This window comes from Cervus elaphus, chromosome 11 (assembly GCF_910594005.1).
Source record: "Cervus elaphus chromosome 11, mCerEla1.1, whole genome shotgun sequence".
In the NCBI taxonomy this organism is placed as follows: domain Eukaryota; kingdom Metazoa; phylum Chordata; class Mammalia; order Artiodactyla; family Cervidae; genus Cervus; species Cervus elaphus.
In genome coordinates, this window is record NC_057825.1 from 876,011 (window position 1) to 895,851 (window position 19,841).

Below are 19,841 nucleotides of genomic sequence, written 5' to 3' on the forward strand. Positions count from 1 at the left end.
AGGCTCCAGGGTCTTGCAGCACTGAGTCGTCACAAATCAGCAAGAAAGGGAAAAGTTCAGACTTTGCTCCAAGTGAGCCAGTGAGTTGGGGCACTTTGAAATGTTTGTCAGAGCCTTCCCTCCTCGCCCCCTACCCTGGGCTGAGATCCCCACTGGCGGAAGTCTCCGCTTCCTGTGACCAGTGCCCACAGGGCCGGGAGCTCAGCGTGGCACCCCTACTTTGCAGGTAACAAAACAGTTGTGTCACCCACCCAGGCGAGAGCTACAGGGGCCCTCATGGCACCAGGTTGTCCCCCTTGCCCTTCCAAAGTGGACACTGGCTGGGAACAGGCAGAGGCCTCCCCGTGGCCCTCAGCCAAGGACCACCGTCGGCACTGCTGCACAGGGCCGGTGGCGGGGGCGGCCCTGCAGGTCCCCACCCTTAACCAAGGGTGTTCCTGCCGCAGGCTGGAGGTGGGCTCGGTGAGCCACCAGGTCCAGGCTGGGGGGAGGCCCGGGCCCAGGGGGGATCTATGGCCCAGCGGGACGCAGGGCAGAGTGGGCGGGGGCTGTGGGTGTGCCGGCGCCTGGCCCTCCCGCCTGAGCCTGCAGCTGTTGAAGGCGTCCTCAACGATGGCTCTGTTTACCGGTGGCCATGGTCCCAGTGGGAGGCTGCATTACCGCCAGGCGGGAGCAGCAGGCAGACAGGGGTTCACGGCCTCAAAGGACCTAGCAGTCAGCCTTTGTGGGCGGCCTCACCCGCCCCCGGAAGGAGAGGTACTTGCTTCCCCTCTCACTGCCTTCCCACCACGGGGAGGGGGAGCCCCCCCCACCTTGTCCCTGGGAAAACAGCCAGGCCCAGCCCCTCCTGAGGGACTTCCATGGGAGTCAGGCTGATGTCAGAAGGGCAGGTGTGTCCTGGAGTCACAAAAGTGGGGGGAAGCCAAGAACGGGTACATGGACCTGCCTCAGGGGTCTTGTCCCCACGAGGCCCCTTGTGGGTCTCAGAGCAGGTGGCTAGCTCCTTCGGAAGCCGGGGTGAGCCCCAGGCCCAGGAGATCTAGAAGCTTGTTGGGAGGACAGGAGACACGGGGAGCTGAGAGGGGCTGGGGGACACGGGAAGGGGAGTCCGTGAGAACCCGAGAATGAATGAGAGGCCACCATTGTGGACGGTAATTGGTTCTGGGGTCCCCGTCTCATCTTCCTGGCCATTCACACCTGTCCCCCCACCGGGTTTGGCTAGGCACACCTGGGGAGCGAGGAAGGAATGTGGCCCCCATCCCTGGATCAGAAGGCAGTCACCGGTTGCAGCTGCAAACCGAGAAAGCAGGCAACACACCCCGCCCCCAGCCCTCCCCAGTTCCGAGCTGCCCAGCGGTCTGCACGTGGGCGCCCCAAGGTGCCAGGGTTCTGGGGGAGAGGCTGCATCCGCCAATGCTCTCCTCTCAGGGCTGCGGAGGCTCAGGGTCCAGCCGGTGTTGGGGGCAGCCCTGAACCGGAGGGGTGTCCGGTTACCAGCGCCGGGCTCCAGACAAAAGCCTTCCTATGTGAAAACGCAGCCAGGAGGGGCAGGGGGAGGGGGAGGGGAGCCACCGCCGGGTGGGCACCTGGCCCAGAGATGGTTTAGGTAGGTGCGGCCTCCAGGGGCAAGCGACGCCGGGCGTGGGCAGGACCCACTCCCCGGGGTGGGGGCACTGAGCACCTGCTCTGCCCAGGTCGGCGGGGTGGCGCCCCTGGCCGCCCCGGTGCAGGCCGGCGTACATGGGTAACCGCACACTGGTCCGCCGGCCCCGCGCCCCCGACCCGCAGCCCCGCGCCGCCCCCGCGCCCCCACCCCCGCAGCCCCGTGCCCCGCAGCGGCGGGCGCCGCGCCGCGGGAGGAGAGCGGGGACGCGGGGGAGCGGGGCGTCTCGGGGCCACCTGGTCCTCACCGGGTCCCCACTCTGCGACGCACCTGCGGAATTCGCGGCCCCGCAGCGGCCACGTGACGCCCTCCAGGCCGACCGCCGACTGGGGCTGGAGGGCGCCCGAGCTGCGCGCGCGTCCGCCCTCCCTCCCTGCACCGACAGGGAAGGCCTCGGCCGCGTCCAGCCTCCCTGGACCCCGAGCTTCTTGCTGCGGGGAGTCTCCACGCTCTGGATCGGCCGCACTCAGGGCCTTCTGCCGCCAGCGGCCGCGGAGAGAGTCACAGCTCCAGCTTCGGGTCGGCTGTTTGGCCGTACCTCCGGGGACTTCCAGCTCCTACTCGGGCTCGGCGCTGGCCCCCGCGTGTCCGCTGGGTGGCGGCAAAGGCACTGCCCCACCCCCACTCCCTACCGGGCAGAGGCGGGGTGGGGGGAAGTTGGGGGTCGAGGGGGGCCCTCCCCATGCTGCCCGCGATTGGGGAGAGAAGACCGCCCACACCTGGGTACAGGCATTTTTTATTTGCAAAGAAGGCGCCCCAGGTGACTCAGAAGCCCTCAGCTACTGGGACCCCCCAGGGCCGCCAGAGGTCAATGGGGCGGGGGCGTCCACCCTTCACAACTGTTGGGAGGCCAGAACCTGGGGATTCTCATAGCAGTGGGCCTCCTTGGACGCAGCCTGAGGGGGGCTGCAGGCCTGGCAGGGGCAGCAGCATCTCACCAGGCGGTCCCAAGGCTCCAGAGAGCGGAGCCAGGGGGGCAGCCAGGCCCAGGAGCGCAGGCGGCGGGGCAGCCAGGCCGGCCGGTGCCGCTGCAGGACGGTGACCAGGGCGACGAGGAGCACCAGCACTACCAGGGGCCCGCCGACCGCAGCCAGCACTGCAGCCCCCGCCAGGGAGAGCCCGAAGGCGGCCAGCGGCAGCAGCAGGAAGCAGAGCAGCAGGTAGGCGACGGCCACCCAGCGGTAGCTGGCGGTCAGGTTCCCAAAGTGCTTGGCCAGCGGGATGGGCAGCCGGAGGATGGGCACGACGTACCACAGCAGGATGCCCACCAGGTTGAAGCAGAAGTGGATGAGTGCGACCTGGAGGGAGGGCAGGGGGGCGGGCAGGACTCAGGAAGGAGCCTGGGCTCCATGCGAGGCTCACCCCTCCCCGTCCTGGCAGAAAGGGGAGGCGTCCAGGTCTGTCTGAGATGGCCACCTGGGAGGGCAAATTCTGGCCAGCTGTGGTGGGCACGCTCTTCCCACACCCCACAGTGCCCTGAGGGTCAGGAGCCTAGTATGGCGTCGCCAGGTGGTAAGTGCGCGTCTGTCGGCCCCGTGGGCCCCACCTCCCCCTGCGCTGGCTTCGCTTGCCGATGCTTCATCCACAGCGACCCCACTCATGCTCATCCCAAAGTGGGCTTAGCCACCCAGCCCCAGGTTCTGGCCTGGCTCCTGCGAGGAGGAGTTGCAGGGCTACACGTGGAGGGAACACAATTCTCTCCAGGGGTTTGCTGGAGAAGTCGAGGAGCCGCTGTGGTGGGTGCAGTCCAGAGGGCTTCCTGGAGGAGGGGGTCAGGGCCCTGCACTGGGAGGTTCTAAATGGACAGAGACAGAGCCGAGGCAAGAGAGCAGGTGGGTGTTGGGAGCGCTGAGGTTCATCTCTTCTCGGGGGCAGCAGTCCAGTGAGACCCAGGCTTTCCAGAGCTGCACCTATCAGGGTGCAGCTGGGATGGAGGCAGTGGGGCCCAAGGGGCAATCTGGAGAGAATCAGGGGGACTGAATGGGACTGGGCGTGGGGCTCAGAGCTGGGGGGCTGGCAGGAGGCATCCTGGAGGCAGAATTGGGACTGGGTAGGGGTGTGCGGAGGGAGATGGGGCATCGTCCAATTGGGGACCTGTGCTGTTTAGGCCACTGGGTATGGGGGGCATCCCAGAGGTGATGAGATGGAGGGGCTTGAGGCCACAGTGGTCCCTCAGGAGAGCCGCCAGATGGAATTGGGAGGAACGCCTGGGGCTACAGGGTCCTGGAAATGACGAGGTTGCAAGGGAAGAGGGGAAGGCCTGGCACCCCGAGAACTCCCACAGGGCCCTTTGGGTCCCAGGAGGTGAGGCTGTGGGCTTGAGTGGGCAGCCAGAGGTGGAGTCCAGGAGAACTGGGGCCTGAGGCCCCAGGATACACATCCCACCGCCAGCCTACAGGACCGGACAGGAGGGGGACTGACCCAGAGCGGAAGCCCCAGGCCCGCGTTGGGAGTGGAGGGGCCTGCAGGCCCGGGAGGGTGCGGGAGGGCAGTACCTGGACGGCACTGAGCAGCCTGTCCGAGGGGCTGGCCAGAGCCGCCAGCAGGGCCGTGGTGGTGGTGCCAGTGTTGGAGCCCAGGAAGAGAGGGTACGCTCGCTCCAGGCTGATCACCCCGACCCCTGGGGGAGCCGAGGGTCATCACGGGCCCTGAGCCCACCCAGCCGCCCAGCCCGGGAAGAGAGGGTATGCTGGCTCCAGGCTGACCACCCCAACCCCTGGGGGAGCCGGGGGTCATCACAGGCCCTGAGCCACCCCCCCAGGTGCCGAGGGCTCTGCTCACCTATGAGCGGCACGATGGCCGAGGTGAAGACGCTGCTGCTCTGGAGCACGAAGGTCAGGCTGGCACCCACGAGGATGGCCAGGTAGCCGCTGAGCCAGCCAAACGGGCGGGGGAAGTCTGCAGGGCAAGAGCCGGTGACCCCCGAGCCCCGCTTCCCCACCCCCACCCCGGCGGCGGCCCCGCGTCCCGCCGCACCGGCGTTGATGACCGTCCTCACGGCCTGGGCGACGCGGCCCCGCAGCGTGGAGTTGAGCAGCTTGACGATGAGGACGAGGCAGGAGCAGAGCACGAGCAGGGAGGCGGCCAGTAGGATGAGGCCCACGGCCAGGTCCGTGAGCGCCATGCCCGCGAACAGGTGGCGGCCTGGGGCGGGGCAGGGGCAGGTGAGCCGCAGCCAGCGGGGGGCGGCGGGGGCGCGCGGGGCGGGGGGGGGGGGGGCTGGCACGCGGGCCGGGCCTCACAGGGCAAGGGCTCCTCAGACGCAGAGCCGTTCTTCCCAGGGCAGGGGCCCCCCGCCGCCGCTCCGCAGTGGCTGCTGTTCCCCGCGGTCTGGGAAGGCAAGGCGGTGGGGCTCAGAATGGGCTCAGAGTAGGCAGGGTGGGGTTCAGGGGTCAGCGGCCCCTCACCGTCTGCTCCCTGGTGCCGCACCATCGCTTGATAAGGCTCCGGTTGGTGGTGTTGCCCGTGGCGCTGCCCGTAAGGACATCAGCATCCAGCTGGGGACAGAGGATCCGGGTCTGGCGTCGGTCCTTCAGGACTGGCCTGGGGCTCGGAGGACTGCAGCCAGTCCACCGTGCTGGACCCCTCTCCTGCCCCACCCGACCCCGGGCCCAGACCCGTCTCCCCAGCAAAGCCCTCCCAGCCAGGCCCTGGCCTGTGGGTCCTGCCGGAAAGGAGCCAGCAGCCTCACCTGCACGATGAGGTGTGTGAGCGGCCGGGTCAGCACCTTGAGGATGTCGGGTGCATGCCCCCCGGGCTGCAGGCTGGCGGCGCCCAGGGTCAGCACACTGAGCCTCTCCAGGGGGGCTGCGGCACTCTCCAGCGGCAGCAGGACCAGCGCTGTGAGCCAGTTGAAGATGCCATGCACGGCTGAGCCGCCGAAGGCCCTGGGGTCACACAGAGGCAGCTGGGTGCCGGTCTCGGCCACCACCCGTACTGCCACCCTGGCCCCTGTCCGCCCCTTACCCCGCTCACCTCCGAAACTCGTCCCGGTCCCCCGACTGTGCCATCGAGACCAGGGTGCTGGTGAAGGATGTGCCCACGTTGACACCCATGATGATGGGCACAGAGGCCCGGACGGTCAGCACTGTGGGGGCGCTGCGTCAGCCAGCCGCCCTCACCCCCCCACCATCCCGGGAGGGGAGGGGCACTCACGCTTGGAGGCCACCATGCTGACCACGATGGAGGAGGACGTGCTGGAGCTCTGCACCAGGACCGTGACCAGCACGCCAATGACCAGTCCAGCCAGGGGGTTGGACAGCACCACGTTATCCTTGAAGATGTCTCCGGTTACTTTGCCTGCACCCAGGAGACAGGTATCCTGAGGCTGGGGAGGGCGGGCTGGCCACCAGCCCGCAGCCACCTGGTGGGTCACTCACTGCTTAGCAGCTGGAAGGCGGAGCTGAGGATGTCCAGGGAGCAGATGAAGAGGTAGAGGCCGCCCAGGAGCCCGCAGGCCTTGAGGAAGCCGACGAGCACCCGCAGCGCCCTGCCGGCCGTGCTGAGCTCTGAGGACACAGGGCAGGGCCGTCCTTGGCGGGTCCCGCCCTCCCGTGCACCCCTCCCAGGCCCCTTTTCTCCCCTTTCCCATTGCAGGGCCCCGACGCCTCTTCTCTGTCCCTTGGCAGAATGCTCAGGCCAACAGCCCTCTGGGGTCTCCTGGGAGCTTAACTGCCCACAGGACGGAGGAGGAGGGCCAGTGTGGCGGGCAGCAGTCCCGCTGAAGGACCGGGTGCCCTGGTTGGGGTCTGTGGTGCGTCTCCATGTGGCCTCTTGGAGCAAAGCCCCTCCTCGCTCTCTCCCCGAGAACCCTCTCCAGACACACCCGGCGAGGTAGAGCTGCATTGGACCAGCTGCCCGGTGCCTCTGAACATACCTTTCCAGGACTGGCCGGTGTCTTTCAGCTGAGGGAGGGCCCAGGGGTCCATGTCTCTGTCTTCCAGGATGGAGGCAGAACCAGAGATCCCTGTAGGGGTCGGGGTCAGCTAGGGCCAGGGACCTAGCTGTTTCCTGGACACCTTCAGGTGGGGGGAGGCCGCAGCACAGGGGCTTGGGGTGAGGGAAGGAGGGATCTGGCCTGTGGGCTCTCCTGGGGACCGGCTGGTACCCTTCTCCCAGCTTGCCCAGAGCGATGGGTCAGGGGCCAGGTGGGTGGGCAGGGACGCCGGTGGAGGTTGGGAACCTGGGTTTCTGGTACCTGCATTTCCCAGCCTCTGTTCCACCAGGCAAACTGTGTCCAGAGGGGCGGGAGGGGCCAGGCCACCGGTGAGGGGATGCGGCATGGATTTCAGGCAGGAACAGACCCAGGCCCAAACCCAGATCTGCCAGGGAGAAGGGCAGTTCAACGTTGCCCCCTGCCCGCCAGCTCTTGGGGTGCCCTGGCCCGAGACCTTCCCACCGGCCCCCCTTCCCACCTGCTGTTGGTCTCAGTGGTCTCCCCCTTCCTCCGTCCGCAGGGGGATGGCTACAGTGACCCCAGGTGGCTGTCAGGCGAGCGCAGTCCGGTTTAAGGGGACAGGGTGGAAGGAGCCCTGGCTCGCCGCTGGTTCTGGCTGGAAGGAGGGCTGGTGGGTGACCCAGGTGCTAGGGTGTAGCCGGAAGCGGTCGGGACTCCGGGGCGTCTCCTATCGGGTGTCATAGAGACCACTGCAGACGGTCACAGCTTAGACTTTGGCATTGGGTACCAAACAGCAACGTCTCCACTTGATAAGGGCCCACTCCCAGTGATGGGGAGCAGGACAAGGGGCTTCACGCCCCACCCCACCTCGAGGTTCCTTCCTCAGCCTACTGGGCCTGGAGCCCCCAGGGCCCGGGTCCTGGGGAGCCTGCGGTAACCTCTCCCTCTGGCTGCCCCCAAGCTGGTCTCTCAATCTCAGCTGCTGGAGAGTGAGGTGGGCGCTAAGGCCTGGGCCTGGAGGTCACCCAGCCCTGACCCCAGTGTCCTGGGCCCCCGCCTGGTCCTAGAAGCTCCTACCTGTGTGGGCAGTGAGGGGCACCTTCGGGGAGGAGACACGGGCTGAGAGCAGCTGCAGGTCAAAGATCCGCTGGGCGCACACATGACCTGCTGTGTACTGAGCCCATTAATGTTTACCCAGGAGCCAGGGCCCCCCAGGGGTACTGTCGCAGCCCTGGGTGCCTGCCTCTTCCAGCCCCCACAGTCACCCGGGGGGTGAGCGGGGCTGGGCAGCGGGCCCCCAGAGCTGGGCTCCCGCACATGGATTTCTGAGGAACACGACAGGATGCTGCATGCTGGCCGCCTGCGGCAGGCAGGATGCTGGCACGCTGGCCAGCTGGCCTGGAGACCCCTCAGGAAGTCTGCCCTCATCTCTGCAGGCCTTCTCGTGCCTGTCCTGCCACGGTCACATGGCCAGAAGGAGCTCTTTGCGCCAGGTGGGCGGAGAGGGCAGCAGCCCCTGAGGTCATCCAGTTCAGGGCTGGGCCTGGCAGAGCTCCCAAGTGGCGCAGCCCCAGAGGTGGCCGGCAAGGGTCACAGTCACAGGTGTCATTGACTTCTTCTGCAAGTGGGAGGGCCCACCCCAGGCCACACTGCTGCTCAGCCCAGCGTCCGAGCCCGCCCGGCTCTCTCCCCAGCTGAGCCGGCCCCCTCGCTCACGGGTGCCTCTTTCTGGAGTCGGGCCCCTTCCCGCTCCAGGGATGCAGGGAGGGGGAGCGGCCCCGCGGGGGCCAGCCCCGCCCCGGCTGGCTGGTGTCTCGAGCCCCTGCCTGTTGTCCACCAGCCGCTGGTGCCGGGGGGACTTTGTCCCCGGGAAGGAGGAAGCTTCCGAGTGTTCTCTCAGCACATTCTTTGACCCGTCCCTCCCATCCTGCCCCCCACGGCTGGGGCGGGCCCCTTGGCCCTTCCAGGGGTCCTGAGCGACAGCCCCTTCTTCCCGCGCGGGGGTGGGCATGCGGCCGTCTGACCGGTGGGGTCTGTCTCCGGTCCCTCTGAGGGTCTGTGTGGCCGCCCCCGGGAGGCAGAGGATGCCATGGGCCCGGGGCGGGGGCGGCTGTCCTGAGCGCCCCTCAGCAGTCACCCCCCGGCCTGGAGTTCCTTGCACACGTACTGCAGTAGCAGCCACCGTGCTTGCAGGGACCCTTCCCAAACAGCGCCTGACACAGTGGAGGCCCGGGGCAGTGAGCGTGTGGGCTTCACAGAGCCGCCTCGCAGGCCAGGGTGCAGGCAGTCACCTCCTGCCGGGCTCAGGGCTCTATAAGGAGGGGGCCTGCTCCAACAGGGCCAGGAGCAGCCTCTGCAGGCCCTGCCCACCTCCCCCAGCCTGCAGCCCAGGCCCGGACACTGGCCCCCAGGCCCTTTCAGGAGCCGCCTCTGAGCCGCGTCCAGACCTGGGCTGGGCTCGCAGGCGGCTCTGACAGCAGCACCCCCGCAGTGCACACAGACCACCGTGGGGCCTGGGGGTCCTGGCCCGGATTCCAGCTCCTGCAGGGGCGCACTGCACTGTGGGCACAGCTTACGACCTTAGATGGCGACCCCTGGGCGAACACGCGGGGCGGAACCCGGGGCACCCCGCCGCCAGGCTGTTTCTGGAAGGCCGTGCCTCGTGCTGCAGGCCAAGGCTCCCCTCCGAGGGGCGGCACCCAGCAGAGCTCAGAGCTGGGGACTGCCTGGGGGATGCCAGCAGAGGCTACGGCATGCTGGACAGCAGCCTCCGGGCTGGGGGAAGTGGGGCGAGGGGCCCGACGCGGGGAGGAGCCTGGCTGGCTGCTGAGTGATGGTGGGGCTGCCCTTGTGGGGCCCGGCGGGCTGCAGCTCCAGGCGAGACGGCCCCCGCCCGGCCCTGACGGCCAGGAAGGCGGCCAGGTCGAGGTCCAGCATGGCCACCCCTCCGCGGGGCACGGGCGTGCTCTGGCGGCACTGCGGGCAGGGGACCCAGCGCTGCTCGGGGGCCGGCGTGGCCAGCTGCCGCACACATGCCTGGCAGAAGGTGTGGCCGCAGTAGAGCCGGCGGGGCAGGTGCCCGGTGAGGTCATAGGCCGAGTAGCAGATGACACAGTCGCCGTGCTGGGGCCCAGCAGCCATGGCCTCTTCAGAGGCTGGGGGCTCCTCTGGCAGCAGCATCCTGGGGAAGGATGCGGGGGGGCGGTACAGCCTCTGCAAGTGTCCCCCAGGTTTGGGCTCAGCACAGGAAATGCTCCCCCGGCCCCAGAGGACAGGAGCCCAGGCCTCTGCAGACCTGGGAGGTGGGCGGTGGCCGGTGGGGCTGGCCAGCACTGGGGCCTGGGCGCAGGCTCAGTCCTTGTGACTGCCGGGCGGGCAGTGCCCTGGCCTCTGGTCCGGTCTCGATGGCCCTCGGGCACCGTCCCAGGCTCGTACCCACCGCCCCCCCACCCCCAGCCTGCTCCAGCCCCGGGTCTGTCTTACCTGCATCTGCTCTGCCGGGCGGCTCTGTCCACACCGAGGGTTACCGGGGGCAGGGTGGGGGGACCCGGGGCGCCTGGGGCTCCCTCCCTGGGGCTCACGTTACTGGCTGAACATGGACCAGTCAGCAGGGAGGCAGGTGGTGGCTGCGGGCTGCGTGGGCTCCCCTTTCAGCCACAAAGCGCTTGCAACTGGATCCACCAGCACCGCCAACAGGACTGGAGCCGGGGCGCCCCTGCTCTGCCTGCCCCGCACCCCCCCACGCCGTGCAGCACTGCCCGGTCTCCTGCCTCGCGACCTGGACCTGCGCCCACTCCTACTCGACCGCCACTCACGACGGGAAAGCCTTCTGGCTTCCGCCTGGGTGCTGCCTGCTCTTCAGCACTCAGTTCAGACGTCACCTCCTCCAGGAACCCTGCCAGGACCCCCACCAGCTCAGAGCCCCGAGGGCCCCACCGCACCGTGGCTCGGGCGCTGTGTGTGAGTCTGTGCTGAATTGTCGCAGAGCCTTTTCATCCCCTTGGTGTTCCCATCACAAGCCAGCCCCACGAGGAGGCCCGTGAGCACAGGAGTGGACAGACCACCCAGAAACTCCCAGGCGCAGGCGCTGTGGAAAGCCTCAGACGCCCCTTCAGAGGCCAACTCCCCCTGGCATATGCCTGGCCGAGGCCCCGGGGCCAGCCCGGTGGCATAGCAGGATGGGGTGTGTCGGGGAGGACTGGGAGGGGGTCAGACCCCAGAACCTCCCCCGCTGGAAGAGGCCAAGGGCCAGAGGGCCCCTCCTTACTCCCACCAGCCTGGCATCCTCGGCCTCCTGGGCTGGTTGGACGGGTTTCTGTGGCTGCCCCAGGTGGGGTTACCTTCCTGTGGGGGCCAGCCAGGGGGCAGGGGCGGGGAACCTGGCATGTCTGAGTCCCCGTGTAGTCAGGCCAATGACATGTCTGCCCACACCCAGAGACCGGTCCTGCCACGCGGCCAGTCACCGGGGGTCAGGGGAGGGCTGTCACCGGGACCCGTCCGTCCTGCGAGGCCAGCTCGCCTCCTCCAGCTCTCTGCTCCGTCCCGGGAGTGTCGAGGTGCCTGGTGCTGGCCTGGATGCTCCCCCTGCACACGCGCTTCCCTGCCCCACCCCAGGCCCCCCATGCAGGCGTGCCGAGCTGCTGACAGCTGGAAGATGGGTCTGGCCCGGCACCGTCTGCCCACCTCCATAGAGCCCGGGCACCAGAGGCAGGGCAGTGGGGAGGAGCACACGGCAGACGTCAGGGACCGGGGTGTTCTGTGGGAAAGCAGGAAGACACAGCGGCCGAGGCAGGGCGCTGACTCACGGGTGGGCCGGCCGCGCGCTAGGCCCCGGGCTCCCACCCCCGGAAACCTGCCCGTGCTGGTTCCACCCACCACGGTGCTGCCACCCGGGCCCTCCTCCGGGAGGCTTGTCTCGGGCTCGGGGCCCGGTTCCACGCACAGCATCCTCCTGCCGTCTGACCTGCCCCCGACTGGCCTTCCTGTCCAGCCCGTGGGCCAAGCTGAGGCCGCAGGTCAGGATGTCCTGAGGCTGCCCTGCCCCTGACTGCCCCACAGAGGCTGGTGGTCTCTGGTGGCATTTAGCCTGGGACCCTCCAAAGGGGATAGTGACAAGAAAGAAGTGTCCAGGACAGAGCTCGCATGGCTTTATTGCTTGGGCCTGGGCCTCAAAGAGACAGTCAAGGTGTCCCCAGCACGGGCAGTGCCCAGGGCTCCGTTCCGGGGGCCTGGGCTGACCTGTCAGCCTTCCCAGTGGGTGAGGTGCAGCTGTCTAGGGAGGGGCGTGGCCAGTGCCCGTGACAGCATCACAGTGGCGGTCCCAACTGTCCAGGCCCTTGCCGTGGCCGCCTGAGCAGAGGCCCGCGGGCAGCGCCAGGCCTCGGGGCCGGGGGGGCCGGGCTAGGAGACCACGCAGCAGCAGCTGCGGCAGCGGCAGAAGCGGGGGCAGTGGCAGCAGGAGCAGCAGGGGCAGCAGCAGCAGTGATGGGCAATGTCGTCGCCGCGCCCGACGGGCGGCGGGCCGGCGTAGGCCAGTCCTGCTGGGCGCTGCCCGCTGCCACAGGGCCTGCAGGGCTGCTCACAGGCCGGCTGGCCCCAAATGGAGGCAGCCCCCTTGGCGCCCTCCTCTGGAGGCTCCAGGGTGCAGGACGGCACAGGCAGAGGCTGCGACTCTGCAGAGGACGGGCTCGCCTTCAGCTGCTGCCCCAGCTCAGGCCGCAGGTGAGCCCTCGGGATGCTTATGTGGGCATATGGGTTCTTGACGAACATCTCATGGGGGTCCATGGCCCTGCCTGGCAAGGGTGAGCAAAGGAGACAAGTCAGCTCTGTGGAGGGCAACAGCTGCATCCCAAGATAAGCCAGGTCATGTAAGCGCCTGAGAGTGCAAGGCCTGTGTGTGTGTGTGTGTGTGCAAGATGGCAGAGTGTAGGGACCGTGAGGGCCAGCATCTCTCAGCTGTCCCCAGGTGTCCTTCGCCCTCCCTGAGTGGCAGGGCCCTGTGATGGAGCTGGAAGCGGGGTGCGGGGGCTGGGAGACACAGCTAAGCTGGTCCGACCGCAGGTGGGGAAGTTCCTTAGCCCAGGACCCACCTGGAGCGGAGATGGCGGCGAGCTGTCCTCCTGTCCTGGTCCCCACGCGTGTGAGCCGAGCCTCTGGTAGCTGCCTTTTTCCTCCTGGGGAGGGGCGGGGCCTCGGGCGGGGCTCAAAGACGGGGTTCCCAAGATGCCAGGAGGCCCCAGCTCCCGCAGCACCGCCGCCACCCACCCTTCCTTTCCTGGATGGGCGGTGGCCAGGCCTGGGCTCCCAGGGACCCTGCCAGCCCGGCTGATTCAGCCTTGACCCATCTGGGGCATGTCCTGGCCCTCGGGGAGCCAGCAGGTCACCAGAATGCAGGACAGGAGCCTGGGTCAGGGCCGCAGATGGTCTGGTGCCTGGCCGTCACCCACAGTCTCAAAGCACTGCTTTGAAGCGGAGGGAGAGGCCTGCACGGTGACCTGAGCCTCTTCCCCGCAGACAGAGACCAGGGTATTAGTGAGCATGCTGCTCCGCCCGGAGGTTTACTGTATTTTTAACTGATAAAAAGTTTGGTTTGCATACCTTTGCCAATAAAACTTATTTCACTATTGGCAACATGAGTTTCATAGACAAGTGACATTTCGGGCTTATTTTTATTTATTTTTTTTTTCGGGCTTATTTTTGAAACTACAGTTTCGCTCTGGTCCAGGGGCCTGTGGGCAGCCCCCCTCCCCCTCCGCCCCCGTCTCTCAGAGCCCCCATCCTCGGCCCTCCCACCTCCCCCAGCTTCATCTCTGAGGTGGCGCCTGGCGCCTGCCATGCCCTGGGGCCGCTGTGTGCGGGGTCACAGTGGACGTGCGCTCTCGGCGCAGGGGCTGGCACTGCCGAGCTCCGCTTGGGGCGGCCGGGCCCGCACCCCTCGTCCTTCGCGTTCGGGGGGGGGGGGGTGGCTGGCGGCGCGCCTCTGGGAAGGGCGGGGTCCAATGAGACTTGGCCCAGAGGCCAGCTGACCCGCGTGGCCGGTGTGGGGCCAGTCAGACAGGTCTGGGCACAAGCTCTACCGATGCGGCACCGGATGCGGGGGGGGGGGGGGGGTAACCGGGCCAGAGCCGGAATCCGGGGGCCGATGGCGCAGGCCCACCGCGCACGGCCCAACGTGCAGGTCAGGGCTCACCGCGCAGGGCCGGGCCCACCGCGCGCACGGCCCAGCGCGCAGGCTCTGCGGGCCCCGCCCGCCCGCCGCCCCACAGCGTCCGCCTCGGCGGAGGGGCGGGGGCAGGCGCGTGCGCAAACCTGGCCTGGAAGGAAGCGGGAGGCTGGTGCGGACTGTAGTCCCCAGAAGCCTCCGCGCTCGAAGGTTTTGCCAAAGACCAGGCTCAGGGTCAGCGGGCCTCTTCCCGCCAGAACCCGGCTTGGGCCGCCCCGGCGCTGCGCTTCCGGGCCCGGGCGGGGCGGGGCCTCAGCTCAGGGGCGGGGCCTCGGGCACGGGGCGGGGCCTCGAGTTGGGGCAGGAGGGGCCTGAGCAGAGCGGCTGCCCAGGTTAGGCCCCCAGCCCTCCCCTGGACGAGGCTGCCTCAATTTCCCCAGGCCAGGGCCCCTCGCTGCCCGTCCCTTGGGCACCTGCTCACGTGAACAGCTCTCACACCCGAGTGGTGGGTGACACTGAAGGGCAGGCACCAAACTGAGGTCTCAGAGACAGCGAAGTCGGGCCTGTGGGCCCAGAATGCCTTTCCAGCCTCCTGGCCACGTGGGGCCCTTCATCAGGAATGCCGACCACGCTGGGCTCGGCTGCCCTGCAGGAGCCGGGCTTAGGTCTATAGCCAGGGGCACTCTGGCCTGTAACAGAGCAGAGCCTCTGTGGCCAGAGGAGCTGGGTCTGTCCAGGGTCAGAAGCAGGGCCCAGTGCTGGTCAAAGGAATGCCAGCAAGCCACGTAGTGGCCACAGCAGGCTAGGGAAAGGCACTCTGCAGGCCCGGGCCACCCCAGCTCCCTGCCCTCCCCCTCACCTGACAACTCCTCACAGGCAGAGGGTGTATCCTGGGGGGCAGGGAAGTCTGGCCCGAGGAAGAAGCAGAAAGGAATGGGGCCTTGCTGGGTGCGGTCAGGTTAGCACACAGCTGTGTGACGACGGGGCACCTGCTGACCTGCTAGGGTGCCGGAAAGGCCACCCCGCCCGTCTGTGTAGGTGCGTGTCCTCCGTGAGCTGCCCCATGGGGCCTGTCCCGCCGTCGGTCTGACCTTCTGCGCACCCCTTACACCACCCATCTGTCCCACTGTCCTGTCCTTGGAGCACTCTCCCAGCCACGGTTCCTCCATCCTCCACTCCTCCGATGTGCACTTGCCCACTCCTGCTCACCCTCTTCTGCCCTCAGCCGGTCTGAGCTGGGCACCTGTGAGCCGGAACAGCCCGGAGGCATTCTCTGGGGGCCGAGGGGAAGGACTGGCAGAGACCCTGCCTCTGCAGAAGACACATGGCGGTCTCACGGTGGGGGCTGGGGGCCGGCTTTCCTGGGACCACCCCAGGGCTCCCTCTCCACTTCCTCCCTCTGGTATTGTGAGATCTCAGAGCACTCCTTCCCTTCCAGAATCGGGGCAGGGGGCTTGACCAGGACCCAGGGTCAGCAGGCGGGGCCGGAGGTGGGGGAGACGGGAGGGGGCCTGCCGTAGGGATCCCGACCCCCACGGGGCCCGCGGGGGGAGGGGAGGGCGACCCCCAGAGCGGGCGCCAGGCCCGCGGCGGATCGAGGGGCGGCAGAGAGACTGGCCCCGCCCCGCGGACCCCGCGCGGGTCCCCAGACGGGGGGTGGCGCTGCGGGCGCCGCGCGCACTGCGGTCCCCGCGCCTCCGCCGCAGAGCGCGCCACGCTCCGCACGCACCTGCCGCCGCCGCTGCCGCCGCCGCGCCGAGCCCCGCGCCCGCGCCCCACGCCCCCGGGAGCCGCCGCGGCCCGGCCATCGCCCGAGGTCGCCGCCGGAGCCTCCGGAGCCGCCGGGCCAAGGCTCGGGCGCCGCATCCAGGCCTGCCTTTGAGACAACCTCTGCGGAGGCGGCGGCGCGCGGCCCGGCCCGGGGACGCCAGGCTGGGGCAGGTGAGTGCGGGCGGGGCGGGACAGCGCGGGGTCGCCGCTCGCCTGCCCCCACTCCTGGGCAGAGGTCGGGCCTCGGGCGCGGGGGGCTGCGGAAGGGGCTGGGTTCGGAGTCTGGCGAGGGTCGGGGTCAGAGGTCGGGCGCCCGGTCTTTTGTACAGGGTGGGGGTGGGCCCGGGCTCTGACCTCACGCCATCTCTCACCTGCAGCTCCGGCCCAGCCCCGGCCTCTCCTGTGATTCCGCCGCCAACCCCAAGCTTGCCGCCCGGGTCCTTTGGCGGCCCGCGCTCAGGCTAGCTGCCTTCCCTGGGCGCCCTGTCCTGGAGCCATGGGGCCCACCTAGCCCCTGCCTGCCCGGATGTCCGGGCCCCGGGACGGCTGATCTCGGCTGCAGGGGGATCTCCTGCAACGCCCCCTGGCCAGCCTCAGAGGCCAGAGACCCTGGGTGAGCCCCTGGGCCCGACCTCGGGCCCAGGGCAGCTGCCCACACCCCTCTGCCCCTGCCCCTCTCCTCCTCCCCCGCCCCTTCCTCCTCCTCCGAGGACCGGACCTGAGAAGCCACTGTGGCCGCTGGGGGGGGCCCTTCCCCCCAAGCTTTTGCCCGCCTCCCCCAGGAGTCCACAGGGCAGCCAGGATGCTGTCCCCTTGCCGCCCCCCCGGCCCCACCCAACTCCCCCCCGCACCCGAGCACCCAGTCTGACTGGAGACAGCCGGATGCCGGCTGACCCGGGGCCCGAGGCGGGCGGTGGCTGGCCAGGCTTCCTCATGTCCTGCCTGAAGGGCCCCCATGTCATCCTCAAGATGGAGGCCATGAAGATGGTCCACCCTGAGAAGTTCCCCGAGCTGCAGGCGGCCGCCCCCTGCTTCCCACCTGCACCCCGGCCCGCCCCGGCTCTGGCACCCAAGCGAGCCTGGCCCTCAGACACAGAGATCATCGTCAACCAGGCCTGTGGGGGGGACATGCCCGCCCTGGAAGGGGCGCCCTGCACCCCGCCTCTGCCACGGCGGCCCCGCAAGGGCAGTGCCGAGCTAGGCTTCCCCCGGGTGGCGCCAGCGGACGAGGTCATCGTGAACCAGTACGTGATCCGGCCTGGCCCTGCTGCCCCGGGGGCCCCTGCGGCGGCCGTGGCCGCGGCTGCGGGGGAGCCTCTGGAGTGCCCGACGTGCGGGCACACGTACAACGCCACGCAGAGGCGGCCCCGCGTGCTGTCCTGCCTGCACTCCGTGTGTGAGCAGTGCCTGCAGATTCTCTACGAGTCCTGCCCCAAGTATAAGTTCATCTCCTGCCCCACATGCCGCCGCGAGACTGTGCTCTTCACTGACTACGGCCTGGCCGCGCTGGCCATCAACACGTCCATCCTGAGCCGCCTGCCGCCCGAGGCGCTGACCGCCCCGTCGGGTGGCCAGTGGGGCGGTGAGCCCGAGGGCAGCTGCTACCAGACCTTCCGGCAGTACTGCGGGGCCGCGTGCACCTGCCACGTGCGGAACCCGCTGTCTGCCTGCTCCATCATGTAGCGCCCGCCCGCCCGCCACCACCCGCCGGTCCTTGCTCGCCGCTGCTTCAGGGGTCTGGCCCTGCCCTGTTGCCCGCTAACCCCGTGCCCACCACAGCTTCTGGCCCCACCCGCGTGGCATTGTCGCTGCAGCCAACTCTGCCATTAAAACTCTTTGCCAAAGCCTGCACCTCGTGCCCTGCACCGAAGCCGAGGCCTGCTCCCAGGCCCGGGCCGGGGGGAGTGGGCACCCAGAGCAGCAGCCCCAGTGGGGTCCAGGCTGAGCAGCCAGAGGGAGGCCCAGTACTTGGGGTCAGCCTGCTCTGCTCACTGTGGGCCAGGCAGGGCCTGTGTGTATGTGCGTGAGCCACCTATGTGCTCCGGGCAGGACTGTGGGAGCAGCTGGGCAGAGCAGGGCCGGCTGGACAAAGGGAGGGCACCTTCTCTGCGCTGGCCACTGGGAGTGAGTCCAGCCGGGGGCACGAGGCAGCCCACCTGGGCCCCAGAGCCCGCCTGACTCCCTGTGGGCACAGCCCTGGGGCCTGTCTGAGCTGGGGCCGGGACAAAGGCTGGCCACAGCCACAGTGGGGTACAGGGCCTCCTGGCCGCACTGGACGACTGCATCTGGAGAAGGAACCGTCGCCCGGTTGGTGAAGGCGGGGGAGAGGGGAGGGCGATGCAGAAACGACAGCATCCGTCGCAGTCCCTGTTTATTGAGAGCCGCCCCCCCCCCGTGCCAACGAGCCCGTGAGGTGGGGCTCTGACAGTGTCCGCAGGCGCAGGCCGCAGGCTCAGGGAGGGGCGCTGCGGTGGGGTCAGGAGAGCTGGGGCCTGGTTGGCAGTCTCTGGCTGCAGGGCCCAGCGGGGCCCTGGGCCCTCGAAGTGGAGGGGTGTGTGCTGACACCCAGGCTGCTCGGGTCCGCTGGGCTCCCGACAGCCCAGGTGAGGGGGCCCTTTGTGGCCTGGGCCTGTGCAGCAAGGGCCCCACGGGCTGCCTGACCTTCCACGTGGTCCACGGCGCCCCCTCCTGCAGACCAGCCAGGCAGGAGACCCAGCAGCGGGGTGGGGCCTGTCCATCGAGGGGCTCTCAAAGCCCTGGCCACGGACCTCCTCCAGTGCCGTGCTGGGCGCCGGCGGTTCATGTCTGGGCAGTAGACGTCTCGGGCTGGGTCAGAGTCTGAACGCAGGCTGCAGGGCGGCCCTGTCCAGGCCCCAGGATGAAGGCTAGCGTCCTGGTCAGCCCTGGGTTCTTCAGTCGTGGTCATCGGGCCTCAGGGCAGGGTGCTCCTGGGGCCCCTGGCACTCAGGCTGGCCCAGGCCCAGGCCGTGCCGGCGGCAGGCGTGTGGTCGTCAGCGGCGGGAGCCGTCCAGCAGCACAAAGAGCAGCCCCAGCAGCAGCAGCGGGGTGAAGACGAGCAGCAGGCCGAGCAGCTCAAGCGCCAGCAGGCTCAGCAGCGCCAGGCGGCGAGCGCAGGGCCCGCGTCCCCGCAGGGCCCAGAGCCAGGCACCCAGGCAGGGCGGGCAGGGCAGGAAGGGCAGGCAGCCTCGGCCTCCCACGGCCCCCGGCAGGAAGCGCAGCTGGTAACGGTGCTCCAGGGAGGCCCAGGGCCCGCGGCCGCGGCGGGCAGGCAGAGGCGGGGTGGGGGGCGGGGGGGGGCGGGGGCCCGTCGGCCCACAGCAGCTCCTCCTGCAGCTGGCAGATCTCCCACTCGAGCATGGGGGTTTTCTGGCGACACAGCGGGCAGCACACCCGGCCCAGGTCGCCGGGGGTGGTGGCCAGCAGCCGGTGCAGACAACCCGTGCACAGGCCATGGCCGCAGTTCAGCAGGGCCAGGCGGTGGGCAGGCCCGCAGGGCTCCATGCAGACGGGGCACTCCTCCGCCTCCTGCTGCGCCTGCTCGTCCTCTGTGTGCCTGGCCCAGGGAGGGGCCGCGGCCATGGCCCCCAGCAGGGGCTCACTGTCCGGGGTCCTGGCACCCTGGGGCTTCCCCAGGGCCCCGCTGCCCGACCCATCCTCTCCCAGCACTTGGTGCGGTGGGTCCAAGTGCTCAGGGCCCGGAGGCAGACTGGTGAGCCCAGAGCTGAGGTCAGCAGGGCCACCAGTGGGGACCCCAGGGCACAGTTCAGGGGCGGTGCCTCCAGGGCAGAGGCTGGGATGGGTGGGTGGGGACCCCAGGGTGGCGGCGGGGTGGCTGGGGCCTTGAAGGTCAGTGTGGCCCTCCGCGGCTGGGGCAGGCTCTGGCACTGACCTTGCAGCAACTGCCGCCTCCTTCTGGCTGTGGGCCCCACTAGAAACTTCACTGGGGCCCCCGTGCCCCGGAGGCTCCCAGGCCCAGTGTGCCGTCTCCGACAGGATCTGCCCAAGCCCGGCCGCAGGCGCGGCGGTCCCTCTGTTAGCCAGGGACAGCCAGCTGGATTCCAGGCAGTGGCCGTGCAGGCAGGCCAGTCCAACTCCTCCAACAGGAATTCCCCTCCCAGGGGTGGGGCCGCCACTCACCCTCCCTCCCCACCAGCCTGAGCCACACCCCTTCTCTCCAGCCCAGGCCACGCCCCCTCCCTCCCTCCTGGGGGTTCTGGGCAGCTGTTCCCTGAGCTGTTAAGGGATGGTCAACATCAGCCTGGCCGGGTGCCTTTACTGCTTGCCCCTGACGGCAAGGGCAGAGACTGCACAAGGTGGGCAAACGGCCG

At 69.2% G+C, this 19,841-nt stretch overlaps 5 protein-coding genes across 7 annotated transcripts; 1 reads left to right on the top strand and 4 right to left on the bottom strand.

Annotated features, from left to right (window-relative positions):
* Positions 1-2,381: 2,381 nt before the first annotated feature.
* Positions 2,382-7,626, bottom strand: SLC34A3 (solute carrier family 34 member 3). Of its 2 annotated transcripts, XM_043916244.1 has the most exons (14): positions 7,078-7,216; positions 6,861-6,984; positions 6,540-6,629; positions 6,043-6,171; positions 5,819-5,962; positions 5,639-5,750; positions 5,355-5,550; positions 5,071-5,160; positions 4,906-4,993; positions 4,640-4,807; positions 4,445-4,561; positions 4,159-4,283; positions 3,309-3,458; positions 2,382-2,961 (listed from the first exon to the last, which is right to left on the bottom strand). In XM_043916244.1, exons 2-14 carry the CDS (start codon positions 6,943-6,945, stop codon positions 2,497-2,499), a joined length of 1,959 nt encoding a protein of 652 aa, XP_043772179.1. In that variant the 5' UTR covers positions 6,946-6,984; positions 7,078-7,216; the 3' UTR covers positions 2,382-2,496. The 2 variants fall into 2 exon arrangements, with proteins under 2 accessions (XP_043772179.1, XP_043772180.1); XM_043916245.1 differs by lacking the exon at positions 3,309-3,458 and having other exon boundaries at positions 7,078-7,626.
* A 1,640-nt stretch (positions 7,627-9,266) lies between these two features.
* Positions 9,267-11,473, bottom strand: RNF224 (ring finger protein 224). 2 transcript variants are annotated; one of them, XM_043916248.1, is made up of 2 exons: positions 10,044-11,473; positions 9,267-9,741 (listed from the first exon to the last, which is right to left on the bottom strand). In XM_043916248.1, the coding sequence occupies exon 2, from the start codon at positions 9,738-9,740 to the stop codon at positions 9,270-9,272; it is 471 nt and encodes a 156-aa protein (XP_043772183.1). In that variant the 5' UTR covers position 9,741; positions 10,044-11,473; the 3' UTR covers positions 9,267-9,269. The 2 variants fall into 2 exon arrangements, with proteins under 2 accessions (XP_043772183.1, XP_043772182.1); XM_043916247.1 differs by having other exon boundaries at positions 9,267-9,773.
* Positions 11,474-11,685: 212 nt separating this feature from the next.
* Positions 11,686-12,999, bottom strand: CYSRT1 (cysteine rich tail 1). Its single transcript, XM_043916251.1, has 2 exons — positions 12,650-12,999; positions 11,686-12,352 (listed from the first exon to the last, which is right to left on the bottom strand). Exon 2 carries the CDS (start codon positions 12,342-12,344, stop codon positions 11,961-11,963), a length of 384 nt encoding a protein of 127 aa, XP_043772186.1. The 5' UTR covers positions 12,345-12,352; positions 12,650-12,999; the 3' UTR covers positions 11,686-11,960.
* Positions 13,000-15,505: 2,506 nt separating this feature from the next.
* On the top strand, positions 15,506-17,341 carry RNF208 (ring finger protein 208). The gene is made up of 2 exons (XM_043916250.1): positions 15,506-15,663; positions 15,870-17,341. Exon 2 carries the CDS (start codon positions 16,375-16,377, stop codon positions 17,173-17,175), a length of 801 nt encoding a protein of 266 aa, XP_043772185.1. The 5' UTR covers positions 15,506-15,663; positions 15,870-16,374; the 3' UTR covers positions 17,176-17,341.
* A 509-nt stretch (positions 17,342-17,850) lies between these two features.
* Positions 17,851-19,749, bottom strand: LOC122702551 (the record flags this gene model as incomplete). The annotated part of the gene is given in 2 exon segments (XM_043916128.1): positions 17,851-18,791; positions 18,793-19,749. Coding segments are annotated over 2 exon segments (1,245 nt in total), but the record flags the coding sequence as incomplete, so codon positions are not given.
* Between the last annotated feature and the right edge of the window lie 92 nt (positions 19,750-19,841).

Excerpts from the sequence above, each read along its gene's own strand:
- CYSRT1 (XM_043916251.1), bottom strand. The coding sequence starts at position 12,344 with ATGGACCCCCATGAGATGTTCGTCAAGAACCCATATGCCCACATAAGC.
- SLC34A3 (XM_043916244.1), bottom strand. The coding sequence starts at position 6,945 with ATGCCGCATCCCCTCACCGGTGGCCTGGCCCCTCCCGCCCCTCTGGAC. Across the intron at positions 4,808-4,905 it reads GTCTGAGGAGCCCTTGCCCT|GCCGCCACCTGTTCGCGGGC; the intron begins GTGAGGCCCGGC and ends GCCCCGCCCCAG. Across the intron at positions 4,562-4,639 it reads GAGGACGGTCATCAACGCCG|ACTTCCCCCGCCCGTTTGGC; the intron begins GTGCGGCGGGAC and ends CTTGCCCTGCAG.
- RNF208 (XM_043916250.1), top strand. The coding sequence starts at position 16,375 with ATGCCGGCTGACCCGGGGCCCGAGGCGGGCGGTGGCTGGCCAGGCTTC.